The 22,701-nt window shown below is 37.1% G+C and overlaps 1 protein-coding gene and 1 long non-coding RNA gene across 4 annotated transcripts in view; both read left to right on the forward strand.

Annotated features, from left to right (window-relative positions):
• The first annotated feature begins 241 nt into the window (after nucleotides 1–241).
• Nucleotides 242–22,701, forward strand: part of dtnbp1b (dystrobrevin binding protein 1b) — a 35,746-nt gene continuing 13,286 nt past the window's right edge. For all 3 annotated transcript variants that reach the window (XM_084423824.1, XM_084423825.1, XM_084423826.1), the window contains exon 1: nucleotides 242–491. In XM_084423824.1, coding sequence (XP_084279950.1) covers nucleotides 449–491 — 43 coding nt within the window. In that variant the 5' untranslated portion in view covers nucleotides 242–448. The remainder of the gene's footprint in view (nucleotides 492–22,701) is intronic.
• On the forward strand, nucleotides 10,963–12,585 carry LOC311300488. Its single transcript, XR_014629332.1, has 3 exons — nucleotides 10,963–11,223; nucleotides 11,411–11,477; nucleotides 11,824–12,585. It is a non-coding gene; the product is annotated as an uncharacterized lncRNA (long non-coding RNA).

The raw sequence follows: 22,701 nt of genomic DNA on the forward strand, positions 1-22,701 counted from the left end.
AATCTACAGACATTTGATTGGACATTGTGAATATTTTTGGTTTATTTTCTGTTTCTGTACTTCAAGAACTCTCACTGTTTCTTTTTATCTTCTGTGTTTATCTACTTCTTCTATTCATGATTTCCATGCTCTATTAATGCACTCTTTTTTTCTCTCTCTGAGCGGTTCCCCTCCCGAGATGCTGAGTGGTACATTCCTATCTACTACTCACTGCTGCTCTGCCTCTCAGTCCATCAGACAGCCGAGCTCTCGCTGTACGCTGCACTGCTCTACAGCATCACTGGCTGTACATAAGTGTGTGTGTGTGTGTCTAACCCTCCAGTGCTGCTCGTCTAGACGTTCAGGATGTGTGGCAGGTGGCTTGTGCTATAAACAAACAACAACAACCCCTGCCCACTCCGGCTCTCCCACAGTAAGACTCTTGGTCAGACTCAGCAGTGGCTCTGGGATGGCTTCCCCAGGATCCGCCAGTGGCAGCAAGAGAAATTCCTGTAAGTGGCATCTTTCTTTCTTTCATTGCTGATGGTTTTTCTGACCCGCAGTGCTTCAGACTCCGCATGGGTTGTTAATAGATGTGCATGCTGGAACATTGCAGCTGTTGATCAGGATCTCAGATACCAGTTGTTTACTGGACTTGGCTTATTTTGGTGGAGTGCTATTATGTCTCATTATTTCTGATGTTTATTCATCACTGAATGGCTTTGTAATAAGTTTAAAGAAAGAAATAGAGGCATAGATATTTTAGCAAAAATGTGTTTTAGCTCAATATCAGAGGTCCATCGCAATTGTTTTGGGCTTCAGGATCCAGATTTCACACTGGACTTCAGGTGGTGTCATATTGTCTACCATGGAAAAGTAAACAAATGTGTCCTTAAAATCAAACATTGAAATGTATTACCAAATCATATTACCATGAACTACAATATGCAAAATAATTGTTTTTATTATTTGCAAATTATTGTGCCTCTTGAATTTCGATGCTTTCCCGTTTTCAGCAGCAGCAGAACACTCTAGTTTGCAAAAACTGTTTATCCTCTAAGCATAAATGTATAATGAACCCTGTCCATTTTGTCATCTGCTCAATTTGGCTAGCTTCTACCAAATACAGATTTATTTGCAACTAAGTTCAACAGAATTTGATTGGACGCACAGCCTTTGGTATCACAAAAGGTGTTGCTGACTGCTTTAACGCAACAATGAGTTTAAAAATAAATGGATGTTTTCTCCATCTTTAAATGTTGATTAACCTATTTATCTAGTTATGCTAACAAAGCATGCTTATACACTTGGTACTCAACCAGAATAATACTTTTACCGCCGCCTGTTTGCATTTTTTATTAGCATTTAATATTGTTTGTATGTTTCACCAGTTGAGAAGCTCTGCTCTTAAGCACTGTTGCTGCCATTTCCAAGCTGCAGTTTTATAGCTTTGTCCAGTGCTATTTTTCCACAAGAAAAACTTTAGTTAATATTTCATTGGGTTTGAAGATATTGGTGCAGCAGCGAGTGGAATAATAGCAGCATGTATGAGTCAGTGTGAAAGCTGTGTGATGGAGAATCCTCAGGGGACGAACTTGAGTACTGAGTATTGATGGAGCACAGAGGCACACTGTGATATCGCACACACATGCATAAACAAAACCTCGCATCTCTATGTGCCATTTTTCTAGTGCCTTTGAGTCTGTTTGTCTTTTCATGTTGATTATTACTGCAAGAGAGCTCTGGAAGTCTCGTTATTATGACGACCCCACCCATCCCCCTGTCCGTCTCTCCTCCTCAGGATGTGATTTACAGTAAAGGCTCTCTCAGACCCTGGAAACCTCATCCCAGAATAACATTAATTACTAAACCAACCAGCTTTCAATGACCCTCAATGCATTTAGGTTTCAAATCAGCATCAGGTGTGATTGTTATTTTGTCTCTTCAGTGTTTTGACACAAAGTGGTTTAAATAAGGCCATTCAGTTAATCTATTCATTTGGATTCTTAAAGGGATAGTTACCAAAAAATAAAAATGTACTTATGTTGCTTCGAACCTGTATGACTTTCTTTCTTCCATGGAAAAAGATGATCGTCTTGTGCATATCTACATAGAAAAACTATTAAAGGGGTGGTTGATTATGATTTCACTTTTCTAACTTTAGTTAGTGTGTAATGTTGCTGTTTGAGCAACAACATCTGCAAAGTTACAACGCTCAAAGTTCAAAGCAAAGGGAGATATTTTCTTTTAAAGAAATTGCTTTTTAAGGACTACAACAAACGTCTGGAAATGACTACACAAGCTTCCTCCCGGTATAGTGACATCACAAACCCTAAAATTTACATAAATTACTCCTGGAACGCCATTTATAGATTATAGCAGAATATGCTAATCAATGACTAGAAGATAACTACACATAAGCTACATAAATTCATCCACTAACCATTCAGAGATGTCCTGTTGCATTCTACATGTTGTCACTTCTTGAGTCTCATTGTCTGACTCCGGTTTGAACATAAAAGGCTAAAAGTTTTTGCAATTTTCAGTGCATGTCTGTGTGAGGTAAAAGGACACAAGCTGTTGAAGCTCCGCCCTCTGTGCTGGGAGCAACAGCTCATTCGCATTTAAAGGGACAGTCACAAAAACGGTGTGTTTTTGCTCACCCTCAAAAAGTGACAATTTTAACATGCTATATAAAAATATCCGTGGGGTATTTTGAGCTAAGACTTATTTTACATCTTGTGAAAAGGGCATTAAAAAAGCTTACTGTAGACAGCGTACAGTAATCACGCCATCTCATAAGAACTTTATAAATGGCCCAAAGTAGACTTCTTACTCTATCGCGTTCTGACCTTGTAAGTGATCATCCCGTAATCTTCATTCTGCGTTCACACAGAGCACATTACCGGTAATTAACACCCTGAAATGTCTCAATTATCTTGAATTTGCTTCCTTTCATTTAAATAATTCACGCCCAAGGCATATGCAAAAAAAAGTGTCGATACCAGGTTGAGTTGCATTGGTAGTGTGTTGTTTGTCGCCATGTCCAAAAGATGCCCCAACCCCCTCCCGGATCTAATGCGGTTATGGTAAGGGGCGTGACAGTTCTGAAAAATGCTTAAAGTGGTTGACCAATCACAACACACTTGTCAAGCCAACCAATCAGAGTACACTGCACTTTTCAGAAGGAGGGACTTCATAGCAACAGGAACTAAAAACACAGAGGTGTTCCCTAACCCTAATCCTAGGACCTAAAAAAGCTGTGTCCCAATTCAGAGGCTGCATTCTTTAAAGGAATCGGACTTCAGAGGCTGCATCCTTCCAAGGCCACAAAGGTCGGACCGAGCGTTGTTAGATGGCTTCAACAAAAGCATCTACCACAGATTAAATATCTCATAGCTCACAGTATTTCTGTCTTTAAGGTTTGTAAGTTATCATTAAAAATCTATTTCCCTATGGATAAATTGATTGAATTGGATCAAATCTGTTGTACGACTCATCTTAATGCATCATGTTTGAATGTATGCAAATAAGGACAAAGATGATGAGTGAAATAATAACAGAATTTCAATTCTGAGTGAATGTTTCTTGAAGAGGCTTTAGACAATGTTCAAGTGAGAACTATTGTTGGATAGTCCTGTGTTGGATTTACACACAGAACTTTTTGCTGACAGCTAAAACCCGTCTGTCTGTGAGATGACGGAGGTGCGGATTAAAAGACTATTGAGCAGAATTCAGCAGAGAGCTGGGCTCTAATCTCACTGTCTTCTCGCTTGTCTCTCCTCTGCTTCGTTTAAATTTATGCATGCCAGGTTCACTTGCTTTTACATTAAATATTAATATTGTTTAAATTAGCATGCAACAGAAATGATTGTCTTGTATGGAGTTAATTTGGCAGTGTGCTGTATAGCCTTTGCTCTCTCTATCTCTTTCTTCCTGGCATTGCTCTGTGTTCATACACAGCAATTATTTCATAAGGATGACAGCTGCAGACATGGATTGGATTTTGAGGTGAGTGTGTGTGTTTTGATGTTGAACAAAAGGCAGTGTGGTGAAAGCTTGTTTACCGATGTGTTTTTGACAGTAGCACATATAGAAAAATGAAAATTGCAGGTCAAACTTCTCTTCAGAAATAGGATGTATGTGATTATCATGTTTATACATTATCTACTATATGAGTATGATTGTAAAGTGACTTAATGCGGATCTGGCTAATATCATTCATCAGTGGGTTGCCAGATAATCTCTGCTGCTTATAATGCTATACAATCAACAAAGCTGTTTATGTTGCAAGCATGTAATACAACCACAACAAAACCAGAACACTCTCGTTATAATAAATAAATAGGGAAGATGTTGCATTTTTTTATTTTATTTAATGTAATGCTACTTAGCTAAACTAGCATATAGTGCAATGCATTACCTAACCAGTAGTATATTACATTTTGGTCACATGCCCTCGTCATTTTGCATGTTTAATGACATAACAGAGTAGTCTCCCTACATGGTCTCAAAATACTTTAATATTTGTAAATATTACAAAATATTAGGGTGCGGCACAAGCCATTGAAATAAATGGGTTTCATAGCGCAGCGCAGCGCATTCTGCGTCCTGTCTGAAAGGGCCTTTAGAGTGTTTCTTGGGTAAAGAAAATACTGTACTTATTCAAACATCCAGTTCTTTATTAACCCTTGCATTGCAAACAAGCAGAGACAGTCAAAAATGTGTGTGGCACTTTATTCAAGATTGATATGGGGTGGAGTTATGAGATTTTACCAACAGTTTGAGGATCTTTGAGGAAATATTTGCAAAACCCACAGACAGACATAGTGATTTATAAAAATAGATACCAGAAAGCTAGAATTCTCCAGTCATAACAAACAAAAATGCAAGCATGCAATGTCGCCAAAGGGGAGGGTGCAGGGAGGATGTCTTAATGGACTATTACGGTGCCCTTTGTTCTTTACATGAAGGGAGGATAATGTCTTTACAACATCGCTACAGAAGCAATCGTGATGGGAATACAGCGTTCAGTGTCATGCTGCATTACACAAGCACAGTAAACAGTCTGGGGAGGTTGGCACAGCAGCGCGCTCGCAGTCGGAGAGCACCTGGTTAAACAGGTGCTTGTACGGAAGCAAACAGGCCTGTGCTGCTCAAACTACTTAACCTCCGTGTGAGCAGTGAAGTGTGCTGACGGTTTCCGGAGGTTAAAGGGGCATGTAAACATTTGGGAATAATGGACATGGATGCTCAGAACGAGAGCTGGAAGTAAAGGAGCAAAAAGAGGGAATGTTTTTTTGATGTAGAATCTGTGCTGCTGCTAATTGGTGGCGGATGTGGCTGAGAGCGCAAAAGGAGGACTCGCTCAGAGGGAATTATTATATGTGTGTGAGTGTGTAGAAGACACACATGGATGTCTAGATATAATAGTTGAACTGGGACTGACCCATATTCTATATGCAGCTTTATATGGGGATAAAATGGAACTGTAGTGTTACTTGGGAATGAAGATGCTGTGCTGATTTACATTTTCCTTGGAGTGATTAAATGATATGAGCTATTGGTGTTAGCAACAGACAAGTCGTTTTTTTGCCAGTATTACAAGTCAGAGCATTTTTTAATTAATTAATTTATTTTGAATAGACAAATCGCATGTGGAAATTTAGTTTTTGTGTCAAACATTTGTCTTTATGTGATCAGGTCTTTAGCCTATAATCAAATTGAGTCAAGATTAATGATACAAAATAAATACTGTTATTTATTTATTTATTTATGCTTTTTAATAAAAATATATATTTTATTGTTGTTAATCATTAATACTTTTAAGTTTGTATTACTACTACTATTGATAGTATTTCTAATATTGTTATTTTTTATAAGAATTTTAAGAAGATAAAACTGTACTTCATTATCAAAAAAATACCAGTAGAAATAAAGTAGAAATTAATCATTAAGGTAGCAATTGTACGTTACCAACTTTTTTTTTTTTTTTTTTATTATTACCATGGAGTGCCATGTAATACCATTGTACTTGTATGGGGTAATTATTCAGTACCGTGCTCTGAAATTATCACTGTCCCACGAACTGCTTCAGTGTTGCCAGGGATGCCAGTGTAAAACGGATTTGAGTAATTAGCACAGCACTATACAAATGTGTTTTTGAATAGCCATGAATTCATGTTTTTGATTTTCCTAAATGAAATATGGAAGATAATTAGCTAGCTTATGCCGTGTATGTGGACTAAATCTGTTTTTCAATTCTGCTATCAAACAGGTCCAGACGTGATTAACTTGCTTGCCAGGATAATGCAAATAAACACATGAGCAAATCTGTCATTCTGAATGACATTTCACACTAATAGTGTTTTCTCCCCTCAAACTTTTGATGAACAAACCACTGCGCACAGTCCCCATCTGGAACTGTCTAGAAATGATTTATTCCAAGTGATTTGAAGTTAGGTAAAAAACCTGAAGGGTATGGTGGTGTATAGTGCAAATAATGTTCCCCCCAAATCAAGTTGCCCTCAGAACTGATTCGATTCAAGTCCAAACCTCTGGTTCCCAGTGCAGGCAGATGAGATGAGACTAAGCCAGAGCCCTGGGACCTCAAAGAGGTTCAAAGGAGAGCCAATTCTAAGATGAGACGATTCAATCTATGCTGAAGAAGTCACCCTGCTAGCATCTTTATTAAGGCTTTTTTTCTGTTCTCACTTAATCTGCATGTTTGAAATGTGAGAGACCCTACGCCCCCTTTAATAGCTCAGAAAACATACTTGAATGGATTGTTGTTTATTGAAAATTCTGTCATGAAGGTCCAAACATGTATGACTTTCTTTCTTCTGTGGAACACAAAAGAAGATATTATGAAGAATGTTTTGGCTCCCATTGACCTTTATACTGTATATACAATGGAAGTCAATGGGAGCCAAAAACATTCTTCATAATATCTTCTTTTGTGTTCCACAGAAGAAAGAAAGTCATACAGGTTTGGAACAACGTGAGGATGAGTAAACAATGACAGAATTAAACTTCATGCTGATACTTAACAACTTTTCTTAATTTATGAGAACTGATAATTAACTAAATTTCCACTTGTTAACATGCTTCAAGCATCTACTATGAAAAGTATTAGACATAAAACATGAAGAAATGCAATGCATTTTTACACACTATGATTGTCTGATTAGTTTTCACACTGTAGATTTACAGTGTTACATTTTTTTTTGTAATTTTTTCAGAAAATAACTAAAAGTGCTAAAAAAAACTGTTAATTGGTTAACTGTACATTACTGTATCATATATGGTGAAGAACTGTAACACTGTGATAGATGTAATATTACTGTAGAATACTGTCAAATTTATGGGCTTTGCAAGTAAAAACTATAAATGTCCTTATAATTTAAAATAAAATAAAAACAATAAAATGTCATTCCCATGGTGGTTATCAGTATATTTTAAGGTAAAAAGCAGATTTTGGTACCATGATCATCACTTGATCAATATACAGGCAACAATATGCCTTCCTGTAATACCTGACAAATTGCCATTATATTTTCTGGTAACCACAGCTGTCATGTTTTATTGTGTACAGTAAACTCCTCAGTTGCCAAATGGACTTCAACAGCTACTTTGTAATATGACCTAGTTGAAGCTTCAATAATGTTTGTTTACTGGGTTTTGATTAAGCCAGAGCAACACCAAACACATTTGAAAGGAATGTAATAGGTTTATAATTACTATTGTTTTATAATATTGCACTTGGGTCTCTGGGACCTCAAACAGAAAGGAAGCCAATCTTAACCGGATGAATGTCTCATCTCAAGTCTGATGACGGATATTCCTAACTGATATGTCCAACTACTGACCATAAATGCATCCTATGGGGGTTATGTGCAACAAGCTTTTCTATTCTGAAAAACAAGTCGCATTGCTTCAAGTTCAGCGGCCGGTTGCATAAACATAGCCATGATGTTAAGACAGTGTCTTAAGTTCTAGTATGACCTACTAACAGTTATTCAGGGGCAGTCAGTCTTAGTTTTTGGTATCAAAGTAGGCTTACGTTTGTATGTAACTGATTTAAAAAAGCTATGAAAATAAATTGATGTCTAACTTGTAAGACTAGTCTTAGAGGTTTATGCAACCGGCCCCATGGTCTTTTGTATGAGCGTCGATAAATTTAGAGCCATTTTACCTTCAAAGCAGTGGGCAAAGATGAACATAACCGATGTCTATCGCAGATTTATGTCTAAAAGTTTTTTTATTTTTATTATTATTATTCTCACTAACATTATTTATATATATATTTCAAAACCTCAATCAATCAAAACCTCAAAAATATAAAGAACTAGCTAGGTTAGCTAAATACCTTTAAAACACACACACACGCACACAGGGAGGGAGACTGGGAAAGCAAGCTGCCAGCCTGTAGTAAACAGCCTTTTAAGCAAATTAGATGTGTTGTTTGAGTTGGACTCTCAGCAGATGAGAGCAGGATTAGTGTCCCTTCTGCAGGTTATTCACAGAGAGTCCACACACGCACGCACGCACGCACGCACGCACGCGCACACACACACACACACACACACACACACACACACACACACACACACACACACACACACACACACACACACACACACACACTAACATAACCTAACCTAAACCTACCCATCACAGAAAACTTTTTGTCCCCACAAGGTCAAAATTGACTGGTATTACCATCTTTGTGGTGACATTTGGTCCCCTTAACGTAGGGAATACGTTCGTAGGGAAAATTTCTCTATATTATCTAAAATAATTTTTACTGTATTTAACTATTAGCAAAAGAGACTTCTTTCAAAAACATTAATCTTTAATTATTTCATTTCTGACCGGTATGTACATACATGCAGTTTTTCCCCCCTATTGTACAGTGTCCGTCTCTCTTTGCGGTTGAAGAGAGTGCTTTTACAGTTTCGGCAGTCTATAAAGTGTAACGTACTATCAGTAAAGCAGCTCTGCAGGATTATCATTTATTGTCCTGTAAAAATGAAATAAGAGGTAGAAGTTCCTTTACAGTGTGTGTGTGTGTGTGTGTGTGTGTGTGTGTGTGTGAGAGAGAGAGCTGTGATAGCACCTTAGCCTATTCAACCCACTTCATACAGCACACAAAGACTTTGACAGCCAGAGAGAACATCTAACGTATTGTAAAGGGCCACAATAAAAGGTAACATCAATAATGGGGGATGGTAAGACTGCTGAGCCATGCTTTTCACAGTCAGTAGATGAGCTACAATGTCCCTCTGGCTTAAAAAAAACACACTCTACTTAACTGTATCAATGTCTTTTAATAATTTAAGTATAGCTAACACTTAGGCACAGTGCTCTAACTCCTGTCTGAGAGAAAGAGAGGAACATTAAGGCTCTAGACAGGGGTATTCAATAAAACTTTATATTTCCTCCCAGTGGAGGTCTGGACAACACTTTTTTGGAGCAGTTATACATTTCCATGGGGGCAACCATAAATAAAAAATCATAAACACTCAAAATAGTCATAAAAGATAAGAATCTTGACAAAGAGGCGCCATGAGTCAACTTGTCACAAACCTGGCTTAGTCAAACAGTCGGAGTCATCTGTATGACAGATACAAATAATTGTATTTGCTGCATGCTCGTTTTCTACAGCGTTTTAACAAAAGTATAAATTTTGCTGCTCACCGTGTTTCTGCTACAGTTGTTAAAATAACTGCGGCATCTGCAGCTCTTGTGGCACTTTAGCGTCTTCGAACGGGCTTGAGTGAAGCGCGTTTGGCTCTAGATAAAACTATTAGAGGCTGTTGCTGCGAAAGATCATTACCGTAGTGGCGAAAGATCATTACCGTAAATGATCCTGAGCGCTTGTGTTGTGAACCGCTCTGTTGTTTTGTCGCGATGCTCATGTTAAAAACGGTAAAATGGCACGGTTAAAATACCACCGCTCTAGAATATAGAAATGACCAGGTAGCCATACACAATATTTTATCAGTTACTTTGTGTATTTTTGCAACATTAACAAAAAATGTTTCCAAACAAAGCAGGAGAATTAACTGAGCAAGAATCTCTGAGCAACACACAGTAGTTGCATTCATGAATGAATCAATGTTTTTAAACAAATCGGTTGAAAGAATGATTCAGTGACTCACTCATAAAGTCGATATCTGCATCCTGAATTGCATACTGAGTAGGAACCACATTTGAATAAGAACTTATTTCACGACTGTTAAAAGTATGTTCAATATACTATGAATGTGTGTAATATGAATGAAATCCAGATGTACAACATCTAACATCAGGTCATTGTCATGTGATCTACTTCAATTCCGTTGATTTCCTGCCATTCACAGCTTCTCTCGCATGGCCTCATGGGATAGTAAAATGTCCATTAGATGCACCGTTCAGAATGTCACCTGAAGTAGTAGGTCATCTGGCTATTTGCTTACTGTTTTCTGAATACTGTGAATTTGGACTTTGATACTACTCTTTTCACATACATAGCAGGGAATGTTTGAATGCCTCCCACTTGTTTAGACTTCACTTGTCGCTACCTATTTGTTAAATGATGTAACCTTCAGAAAGTAATCCACCAGAGATTGGCAGCCTTTCTGAACATGCAAACAGCAAGTGGAGTCATACAAACAGAGAAATCTCCCTGTGGTGAATATATTTTAAATTATTATTGTGAATCTTTTTCTTGTCCAATTTGTGACCCTTTTAGTCAATTTGGAGCCCTAATAATTCCAACTAATTTCAAATCCAGAGACGTTCAAGTGATGTCTCAGGATGTTTCATAACAGTAACAGCACTACAGCGTTACTTGCATTTTGATGTGCTGCACTATTTACTTTCTTCCTGTCACTGATCTGAAGGGATTATGGGTTCAGTTCGTAATGCCTCTCCTATTAGAGGCCACTCAAAATGGTTTATGCCACACTGGATCTCTCAATGTTGTTGTGGCCCCTCCAGATGCTACAAAACCCGTCAGACCAATGGCAAATCCAAACTGACACCCGAGTCGCCAACATCTCCCTGAGCCTGTCATTCTCAAAGACACGCTTGTATATTCATTTCTGACATGCTCTCCTGTCAGCCATCCCACTAACACTACGGCTAATGGAACGAGACTGAAGCAAAGGGACATCTGCAAAAGGACAGGAAGAAGCCTTTTTCCAGATTAAATCAATGCTTATGTGATGAAGTCTGCTTCAAGGTCCTTTTGATTTACTAGTAAGCTTAGCAATTTTGTGATTTGTACAAAACCTCATTGTTTCGTTTTATTTTTATAAATTTTTTTCATTCAGGCTGTTTGTCATCTATATTTTTCATCTGAAAGTAAAAGGCTATGCAAGTAAAATGAATATTTTCTGAAACATTTCAGAGGAATGTTGATGTGTTTTTGATGTTGTTTTATTAGAAAAAGAATGCGGAGTTATGACTGTTTTATGAGCTTATGTTCCCCCGAGTCCAAACGAGTGCAACAGGTGTGTACAGTTTTTTTTAATTGTATTATGTATCATTCTTTTATTAAAACATTAGCATAGTTTCTGCCTAAAATCATAAATCAATATGGTATCTATTTAAAAACAAGAAGCATTTACAATCTTTACTTCATGTTAGTGTCTTTGATTTATATCATTTTTAATTTTGTAAAGGTTTCTTACCTGAAACAAGTCAGTTTTATTTTAAATGAACCTTTATTCAGACAATAAAAATGTTACGTAATTAAAGACATTAATAATGCCTCAAAATATTGATATTTAAAATATATTTTCTCATTCACATCTTTCCATTCATCAAAGAATCCTGAAAAATTCTTCTATCTTCTAGGACACAGGACACATCTATTATCTGCTGTAATAGCAGCATCTGTGTGATGATGTCAGACGATGACAGCCTCCGGTGTGTGTCAAAGGAGTCACATCTTCTATTGTGGATGAGGAGGTCTGAGGTCACTACTGAATGCACCTCACAGTGAATGTCAGCTTATGATCTTGAGAGAAATGAACATAGCACTGTGAGAATTCATTTGACCTATATGAGCTGAAATGGGATTGTAAATCAAAATTTCTGACAACAGCGTTGGAAGACTTCTGTTTCAGAGGTCTATTTGGAGATCCACTCCTTCTTTCTTTGCATTGCATCATAGGTTTGACTCTCATTCAGCCTGACGTACAACTCTTCCACTCGTGTGCACAAATACATTTCCTTCTTTATCTAGGCCGCCTCATTAATAAGGCAGCTATGCATAATAGGTTCAAATGGCCAACACTGGACTTTAATTAACATTTTACATCACACTGGTCATTCTCATTCTTTTCCTCATTGTTTCCATTTCGATGGCAGTTTTTTTAACTGAGCGAGCAGTTTAATGGATTCCTGCACGGTGTTTCATGTGTTATTTGTGAGGAGTGTGTTAAGGCACTGGAGTTTATAGATATAATGAATAGTGGCATTTTAAGTGGGGAGGAATTCTGTGTATTCTCATTCTTTAGAGAACAACAGCCTGGGGAATCAAAGCCTTTTCATGTACACAGTGATGTTCATATTGAAAACCGTGCATAATTCACTTTTTACAGGAGTAGTTCACCCAAAAATCTAAATTATATCATCGTTTATTGATAAAATAAAATTTTATGCCGACAGTATCATATTTGATGCACAAATTTCTAAGGCCTCTAAATTATCATCATGATCAACTTGTCTGATTGATAGTTTAAACCGTTTTTTAGTAAGTAAGTTAAAGTCTTTTTAGTGTAACTGAAAATGTGTCCCATAAGATTAACTTTTATATTGTTATTAATATTTCAAGATGAACACTTACTGAATTGAAGCAACTTAGGTTTACATGGGTAAAATAAGGGTTAATCAACCTTGAGTCGTTGCAAATCATCCACAAAATCGGTTCCTTTTATTTTAGGGGGTGTTTCCCTATACTAGCCTTGCTGTTTTATGGTTGAAAGCATTCTGATATGCTCAGACCTGGAGAGAAGTGACAGAAAGAGGATGTCTGATCAATTTAAGGGAACTCTCTATGTTTAAAGCCTTCTTATCTAATCATTATCTTGTCAGGCTGCCTAGTCCTTTCAGACAGGCTATCATTGCACCGTCAGACTACTTCTGAGACTATGATATCATATTTCAGGGTTAAAGTGGTATTTATAGCTTTATCGATACTAAGACACATGGCAGAATGCAGACAATTGTAATTGATACCCACTATGAGGCATGCGTCTGATTTAGCCAGTGGTTGTGCTAGAAGAACTCCCACAAATAGCAGTGTTTACTAATGACAGCCTTAAAGAAATTTCAAGAAATTATTTTTATTTATTTATTCCATGTGTGTTAGCTTTGATGCATTGTGTCCTCCTAAAAGTGGACTGTAATTAAAATGTCAATTTATTTAAAATACCTCCAACTATAGCAATTCATGGTTTGGCTGTGTTTTCTGTTGCATTGATAATGGTACACTGTAAAAAAAAAATATATATATATTGTAGCTTCAATGGTAAAAGACTAAAGAGTATACAGTAAAAACCTGTTCATTGGTTAACGGTAAGTTCCCTCACAGTATACCATAGGAAAAAATATATATAATAAGACATTTAATCTAATTTTACAGTAAAATACTGTTAAATGTATATTTTTGGCATAAGTCATATCATTTACAATGAAAAACCGTAAATTGACATTCCCATAATTCCCTGTGTGACTTCACATTTGATGGTTTTTCAGTGAAATAACTGTTTCCTAACTGTTCTAAATAACTGTTTTTTTTTTACTGCAAATTTAAGTTAAATCCATAAAACCTGAAATGTTGCTACCGCTTTTTATTTTTACAGCATACATATCCACTGCAGTGAAAAAAATCCACTGATATACAACATTACCATGGACAATGTTCGAACATATCTGTTTGCTGAATGCCATTTAATATTTTTTAAAAGCTGAATTTTGCTGTAGATAAGTGAAAAAAATACACAGTGACTGATAAATCCATTTTCTGTTTTCATGTTTTATTGTGACAACATTTCATCCATATTTTGCTGAACATTATTGTAAACACAGTGTATGAGGGAGCACAGCAAAAAGGGGTCATCTTGTACATTCTTCAGTCCTTTGTTACAGTCTTAATTTGCATTGACTCATTTGCTTATGGTGACCTTGATATGTTGGGATTCTTGCAGCTTCTTCTGACAATCACCCTGGGAAATGTGTGGGTTGGCATGGGGATGGCACATATTTAACATAACACCATATTACCTTTATCAAAGGGCAAAAGACACCTACAAGCCCATTCAGTCAAATCAAATCAACATAAGATGTACAAATCTTAAGGGGTTAGAAAACACGACCCTGAGGAACACACTTACATAAATGCTTGACTCTATTTTCGTCCTAGTGTCTTCCACCCCCTTCATTCTCTTTCTCATGCTTGTGGCCAAAGGCTTTTAATGCATAAGTGTGGCCTTTATTCAGGAGCTATAGTTTCGGGTCATAGCACAAGAAAACGACACATTTTTGCTAGCCTTGAAAAGAGAAAGAAAGAAGGAAAGAAAAACAAACAGAGACACATTTAGACATTATATAATATTTACCAATAGAGTACAACAGTGACCACATACTGTTTCAGTAGCAAGTATCTTTTTTCATAGAAATGTCCACAAATTATTTCAGTGAAGACTATTTATATGCACATGCATTACATTGCATATAAATATTTATCTCTTATGGGAAATGTAGTTATACACACATGCAATTTTATACATTTATGTATATATAAGATTTAAATGTAATGTAATTCACCCATTAAAGCCATTTTATTGTCATCCATTGTTGTTGTTTTTAAACCATATGAAGAAAATTATTGGAATTTTACTTCCCAAAGCCGCTCTGTACCATAGAGAGTTTCCTTTAATGAACAGAATAATAATTATAATAATAATAATAATAATAAAAAACGACAAGACATAAAGAGGATTATTAAATCTACCATGTCTGCAGTTTGTGTTGAAATTGCCAACACTGGGAGAACAAATTTGGAGAAAAGAGCAGACCATATTAAAGAAATATCTCACACTGCTAATGAAAGTCCCATCTGTTTTGTGATAAACCAACATAATTTGGTCTTATTAGTTCACTTATTCTCGTCATTTAATACAATTGCTAATATTTGCGGGAAACAATTTTTCACACCTGCATGCATAATAGATTGTAATATGATAAGCTTTTGTGTAACATCATGGTTAGTGCACTACACATACAATTCTCTATTGCTGTCGTATATCATTGGCTTAATGTATGATGGAAACCACCCCTGTCTTTCCATTGGTACAGTCTAATGGTATTGGCCTGCCCAGAGCTGACACCTCTGATTTTTCCCATGTGGATGTGGGAGGAGGATTATGAGCTCCGCTGGCTTTCACTAATGCACATGATTGATTGACAGCTTAATGTCATTATCGGAATATTACAGTTTTTATGCCATTGGTTTCTCATTGAGCATGCTTAGCTACTTATGTCTGATGGGTGTAAATCTGACTCACACCACATTTGATCAATACATTAAAAGGAATCCCCTTTTCTGAGCTGTTTAGAAAACATCAAATGACTCGATAGTACTTTATATGAAATTTTTGTAAAGTGTTACCAACAATCAGAAATATCTAAGGAATTAGACCAAAAGTATATAAGATGTCAATTTAAAATACACTCACCTAAAGGCTTATTTTTTTCCTTTCCACAATTTCTCATTAATGCAATTATCTAATCAACCAACCACATGGCAGTTGCTTCAATGCATTTAGGGGTGTGGTCCTGGTCAAGACAATCTCCTGAACTCCAAACTGAATGTCAGAATGGGAAAGAAAGGTGATTCAAGCAATTTTGAGCGTGGCATGGTTGTTGGTGCCAGACGGGCCGGTCTGAGTATTTCACAATCTGCTCAGTTACTGGGATTTTCACGCACAACCATTTCTAGGGTTTACAAAGAATGGTGTGAAAAGGGAAAAACATCCAGTATGCGGCAGTCCTGTGGGCGAAAATGCCTTGTTGATGCTAGAGGTCAGAGGAGAATGGGCCGACTGATTCAAGCTGATAGAAGAGCAACTTTGACTGAAATAACCACTCGTTACAACCGAGGTATGCAGCAAAGCATTTGTGAAGCCACAACACGCACAACCTTGAGGCGGATGGGCTACAACAGCAGAAGACCCCACTGGGTACCACTCATCTCCACTACAAATAGGAAAAAGAGGCTACAATTTGCACAAGCTCACCAAAATTGGACAGTTGAAGACTGGAAAAATGTTGCCTGGTCTGATGAGTCTCGATTTCTGTTGAGACATTCAGATGGTAGAGTCAGAATTTGGCGTAAACAGAATGAGAACATGGATCCATCATGCCTTGTTACCACTGTGCAGGCTGGTGGTGGTGGTGTAATGGTGTGGGGGATGTTTTCTTGGCACACTTTAGGCCCCTTAGTGCCAATTGGGCATCGTTTAAATGCGACGGCCTACCTGAGCATTGTTTCTGACCATGTCCATCCCTTTATGACCACCATGTACCCATCCTCTGATGGCTACTTCCAGCAGGATAATGCAACATGTCACAAAGCTCGAATCATTTCAAATTGGTTTCTTGAACATGACAATGAGTTCACTGTACTAAAATGGCCCCCACAGTCACCAGATCTCAACCCAATAGAGCATCTTTGGGATGTGGTGGAACGGGAGCTTCGTGCCCTGGATGTGCATCCCACAAATCTCCATCAACTGCAAGATGCTATCCTATCAATATGGGCCAACATTTCTAAAGAATGTTGAAGAATGTTCAACCTTGTTGAATCAATGCCACGTAGAATTAAGGCAGTTCTGAAGGCGAAAGGGGGTCAAACACAGTATTAGTATGGTGTTCCTAATAATCCTTTAGGTGAGTGTATACCATGGTGTTTACAAGATACTTCAAAGAATACCATGGGATAACCATGATCAGTGTCCAAAAATAGTTTTTTCTTCAAAATTTTCTTAAAAAAACTGAAGAAAACATGCAAATAGATAAAAACACATGAGGTGCAAATACTCACAAAACAACCAAAAACAGAAATGTGCTGCAAATACTTACAACGCAGTCAAATACAGAAACGCGCTGCAAATAGTCAACACACACATAAAATCATGATTATAAAAACAAACAAAAAAAAACTCACCTTTCAGGTCATTGACAACACCACTGACGAGTAGATATTGAACAATAAGCATTTCCCAGCCAGGTTTGTCATTTAATGGTGTCCCCTTGAAACATTTCCATTGTGGTCTGTGCTATTTGCAGCGTGTTTCTGTATTTTGTTGCATTGTGAGTATTTGCAGCACGTTTCTGTATTTGGTTGTTTTTTGCGAGTATTTGCAGCACTTTTCTGCATTTGGTTGCATTGTGAGTATTTGTAGCGCATTTCTGTATTTGGTTGCATTGTAAGTATTTGTAGTGCGTCTCTGTATTTGGTTGCGTTGTGAGTATTTGCAGCGCGTTTCTGTATTTGGTTGTGTTGTGAGAATTTGTAGCGTGTTTCAGTATTTGGTTGCGTTGTGAGTATTTGTAGCACGTTTCAGTATTTGGTTGAGTTGTGAGTATTTGCAGCGCGTTTCTGTATTTGGTTGCGTTGTGAGTATTTGCAGTGCATTTCTGTATTTGGTTGTGTTGTGAGTATTTGCAGTGCATTTCTCTATTTGGTTGCGTTGTGAGTATTTACAGCGCATTTCTGTATTTGGTTGCGTTGAGTATTTATAGTATGTTTCTGTGTTTGGTTGTGGTGTGAGTATTTTGCAGCACTTTTCTGTATTTGGTTATGTTGTGAGTATTTGCAGCACTTTTCTGCATTTGGTTGCATTGTGCGTCTTTGCAGTTCGTTTCTATATTTGGTTGTGTTGAGTATTTACAGTATGTTTCTGTATTTGGTTGTGCGTTGTGGTGTGAGTATTCTGCAGCACTTTTCTGTATTTAGTTGTGTTGTGAGTATTTGCAGGGCATTTCTGTATTTGGTTGTGTTGTGAGTATTTTGCAGCACGTTTCTGTATTTGGTTGCGTTGTGAGTATTTACAGGGCATTTCTGTATTTGGTTGCGTTGAGTATTTACAGTATGTTTCTGTGTTTGGTTGTGGTGTGAGTATTTGCAGCACTTTTCTGTATTTGGTTGTGCGTTGTGGTGTGAGTATTCTGCAGCACTTTTCTGTATTTAGTTGTGTTGTGAGTATTTGCAGGGCATTTCTGTATTTGGTTGTGTTGTGAGTATTTTGCAGCACGTTTCTGTATTTGGTTGCGTTGTGAGTATTTACAGGGCATTTCTGTATTTGGTTGCGTTGAGTATTTACAGTATGTTTCTGTGTTTGGTTGTGGTGTGAGTATTTGCAGCACTTTTCTGTATTTGGTTGCATTGTGCGTATTTGCCACACGTGTTGTCAAACTGATGAAATGATTTTCTTAATTTGCTGGTGTTTTTTCTATTTGCGGTTTTTTCTTCAGTTGCAGCACATTGAGCTTTTTGCAGTGCGTTTCTGTATGACAGCACATGTTGTCAAACTGATGACGAGGTTTTCTTAATTTGCTGGTGTTTTTTTTATTTGCAAGCGTTTTCTTCAGTTGCAGTGCATTGAGCTCTCTCAGCCACCCATCCACATTAATCCGGAAATATTTGAAAACAGCATTTTCATTTCAAAACGCTGTCCATCCACACTAGAGGTTTTTTTTTTTAAGTTGCTCGTCCACAGTGAATCTGAAAATGTATATATCCATAAAAAAGCTCCCTGAGATCATACACAATAATATTCTCATGCTATTTCTTGCATGATCATTTTATTAAATATTAATATAAATATGCAAATATGCAAAACATTTTTCACTGTATCACAAAATAACACAATATAAATATTTATATAAAATATCCCACCACTTACTGATGTGTAGAGGTCGCATTTAAAATCGTCATTAATGTATGATCTAAAACACAACTGTCAACATGTTTTGCTACAGGACAGCAATTGCTGTCATCTATGCAGAAATGTGATATGTAAAATGTTTTTTATCTTTGAAACACTTTCAAAGTGAATAGCAGGCACAACAATGCCAGTCAACCATAGATATGTGTCACATGACTAAACATACGTCATTTTAGAATACCATTTTCACAGTCGACACACTACAACGCAAAAAAAAGTGCTTCCAAATTAATCCATTTGGGAAAGCATCTTCAGAAACTTCAGTTTTCGCTGGACAAAAATGCTGTCTCAGTGTGGAGAAAGGACCAAAATGTATAGAAAAATATTAAAGTTGATCAGATTAATGGGGATGTAGCCCATAACTGACCCATATTCAACAGTATTGCTCAATCACAATACCATATGCTCTTCAAGATCACAGTATCCTTTCCAAGACATTAAACACCCACTGAATGTTACCCTGGTGTTCAAAAGAAGCCAGTAGAAGCTTCTGAAAGCACACATCAGTGATCTTCATGTGAGCGTCCAGTTATTTGTGTGCAGCCGAGAGCAACGCCGTTTTAACAAACTCATGAGGATATGATGAAGTGGGCGAGCGCAGGGGCAGCTCGTGGCTGCTGTGTTTTGTTGTTTGCTTGTTGCTTGGTTACCTGTTGAACATGCAGTGTCATTCCCTGTGTCTCTCTCCTACTCATACCTACAGAATGCTCTTCAACAGCCTTGAAAGCAGTCAAAAGAAAAACATCATCTAAAGTCATGGCAACAGATGCACCTGCAGAAGCTGCTGCGACGTAATGCTGTTACCAAATCAATTAGTATTTTTTGGAGATTTCAATTCAACTTATGGTAAACAATGTATCTTTTTACTCATTTGTCTTTCTTACATTTTGTTTTAGCTTTTCATGGCACTGCCCTTGATGATACATCATTAATGATAATGATACATCATTTGAATTGTCCGCTAATCATTGGTAATACAAACGTCAAAAGTAAACGGGGTCAGAATTAAAATTGAAACAATAGCGAACACTGACAAGAATCATGTGAAAGGACCTTAACCTTCCTAATGCATTTAAAAACTGCTGATACTTATACTTTGCATTGGATACTTTGCATACTTTGGGTCAGTTTTGAGAGTTTATAAGCCATAACTTTTAACTAAAACCATATTGAAAATCATTAATGAGTGAATGTGCAAAAAAAATCTGTAACACTTTATTTCGATAGTCCACTTTAGACATTCTACTAACTATGAGTAACTTTGCAACTACAAGTCAACTAACTCTCATTAGAGTATTAGAAGACTGTCTGCTTAATATCTGATAACACTTTATTTTGATGGTCCCCCAACAGACATTCTATTAACTATAAATAACTTGCCAACTACAAGTCAACTTATTCTACTTACCCGAACCATAACACCTAACCATAACCAGTCTACTGACAGTCTAGTACAGCCTACTACTACTCTAATGAGAGTTGACATGTAGTTGCAAAGTTACTTATAGTTAATAGAATGTCTAAAGTGGACTATCGAAAATAAAGTGGAACCAAAAAAGTTTTGGATGAATGTTTCAGTGTTATAGAAATTCTGTGACATTTCAAATTTTACATGAACTACAGTAAAACCACTAACTCAAGGCTAACTTTTCTCAAGTGCCTCACCTCTCCATTTGCTTTTAAAGAAAAGACCGGGCAGGTCTAAATTATAATTGTTTTGTGGTAATCAACATTATTTTACAAATGCTGTCATTTGAGCTTAACCTGTATTGAAGCCAAAATGTTTCTTTAATGGTTGCGCTCATATGATTTTGCAGTGTGAAAGCAGTGCTTACAGTAGGAGGCCTTCTGATGAGAAGTGTAGCTGCCAGCAATTCTGAGGGTAGGGAGGCTGTCGTCCTAAATGTACGCAAAGGATTTGTTTTGTTCTTCCTCTTCATGTTCCTCTTCAACAGCCTGATACCCACTGGCTTTGGGGCGGGCATCATGGGTCCATTACACATTAAGACATAACATGCTCATCGCTTGTATAGCTCTGACAGAAATGTGAAGTAATAGTCTGAGGCAGTCCTTTGATCCTGGGTGGAGGCGTTTACAGCTGTTCAGCATGGATAATACATTCTCTCAGAATGACACATTAAATAAAACTGATCGAAGCTCTAGGCTATTAAATTTGTATAGCCCTGGCTGGGGTGGGGTGTGAAGGTGGTTTAACTGAGACTTAGTTAAGATGTCAAAAGATAACTTTAAAGTGCAGTTTTTTTATTAACCCTACTAAAGCATAGGCGAGATGTTACAGTTTTCTGCTGGTGCAGGCAATTGCACTTGATATTTTGTGTTGGATTAGATCAGACTATGGTGAGTTGGCTGATGTAAAAGTCTATGATAATCAATCAGATTAATTTAATTTAATTTAATTAATGGTTTGATTGATTGACTGATGAGAACTTACTGAGTGGCTGGAAGAGTGAATGAAATATTATGAATGAGCTTCCAATTCACTGATGTTAACAAACTGAACATCATTATAAAGTGTTACAGACAGATAGTAATAACTGTAATGTGGTCAATTAACATGCAACTTCTAGCTGTGTAGTGTAAATGGTTTGGTATGAGTGGACAGCAATGGTGTTTTTGTGTTCTTTGAGGGAAGTCAAGCTCTTTCTCCAAACAAAAGCTGAGGTTTCTTGATGTAAATGAATGTGACCTATTTTTCAGCTCTAGATAGAGAGCGGTCCAGACAGGAGCAGTGTGACTCAGTCCACTATGCTTCACACTCCTACGATTCTATGTTGAAGTGTGCTGGCATGCTGGGACACAACAGCAGACACATCAGGCTAAATGAACAACGGCCAGATGAAACATACAGCCTGTGGACTTCCTTCTCTCTCTCTGTGTGTGTGTGTGTCCATAAAAATCCAAAGTTAAAGATCTCCCACTCTCACTGTGAGAGAGGGAAAAAATTAGGCCTGTAAGATTCACTGCTGACTCCAAATGTAATGTGGTTTATTGATGTGTGAAAGAATCCAGTCACGATATGTCCGTACACTAGGCAGACGCTGACAGGAAATCAGTACCGTGCTGCAGCTCACCTGGGAGCACTTCAATCAAACCCTCTCTGCATAGACTTCATTTATTAAACATCTTCCATCTCTGTCTGGAACCATTAAGAATGACTAGACTAACAGTGGCAGTGAAATCCTGAAGAACACGCTGAGCACTTTTATTCTCCCCATGAGCAAATAAAATAACTTTTTGTCTTATCATTTTTCATCATTTTCTCTGACATCTATATGTCAGCAGTTAGTGCCATTAACACCATTAAGTTCACAAGTAAAGCAAAAGGAGCATAAAGGGTCACTATAAGGCTGATATAATAATATTTAATAGCTTTTAATAGCATTTTTTAGCTTTTATTTTATTTTTGTTATAGGAACAGTTGTATCGCCTTAAAAAAAACATCTAAATGAATTTTAATACAGAAATTCAAAACATACACATCAGAGAAGACATACAGTTGTTGTATGTAGACATTTAAGTTGTATGTGTGAATATTTTTTTATGTATTTATTTATGTTGCTATATATTTATGTTGCTTATATTTATTATGCAATCAGATACATCGCCGTTAAATATCTACTTACAAACAGTAGTCCTAACCCTGAAATCCAAGAATCATTTCTGGTCCAACATTGTATTATGAATTACATTGTATTAT

This window comes from Rutilus rutilus (genome assembly GCF_951802725.1).
Source record: "Rutilus rutilus genome assembly, chromosome: 11".
Classification (NCBI taxonomy): domain Eukaryota; kingdom Metazoa; phylum Chordata; class Actinopteri; order Cypriniformes; family Leuciscidae; genus Rutilus; species Rutilus rutilus.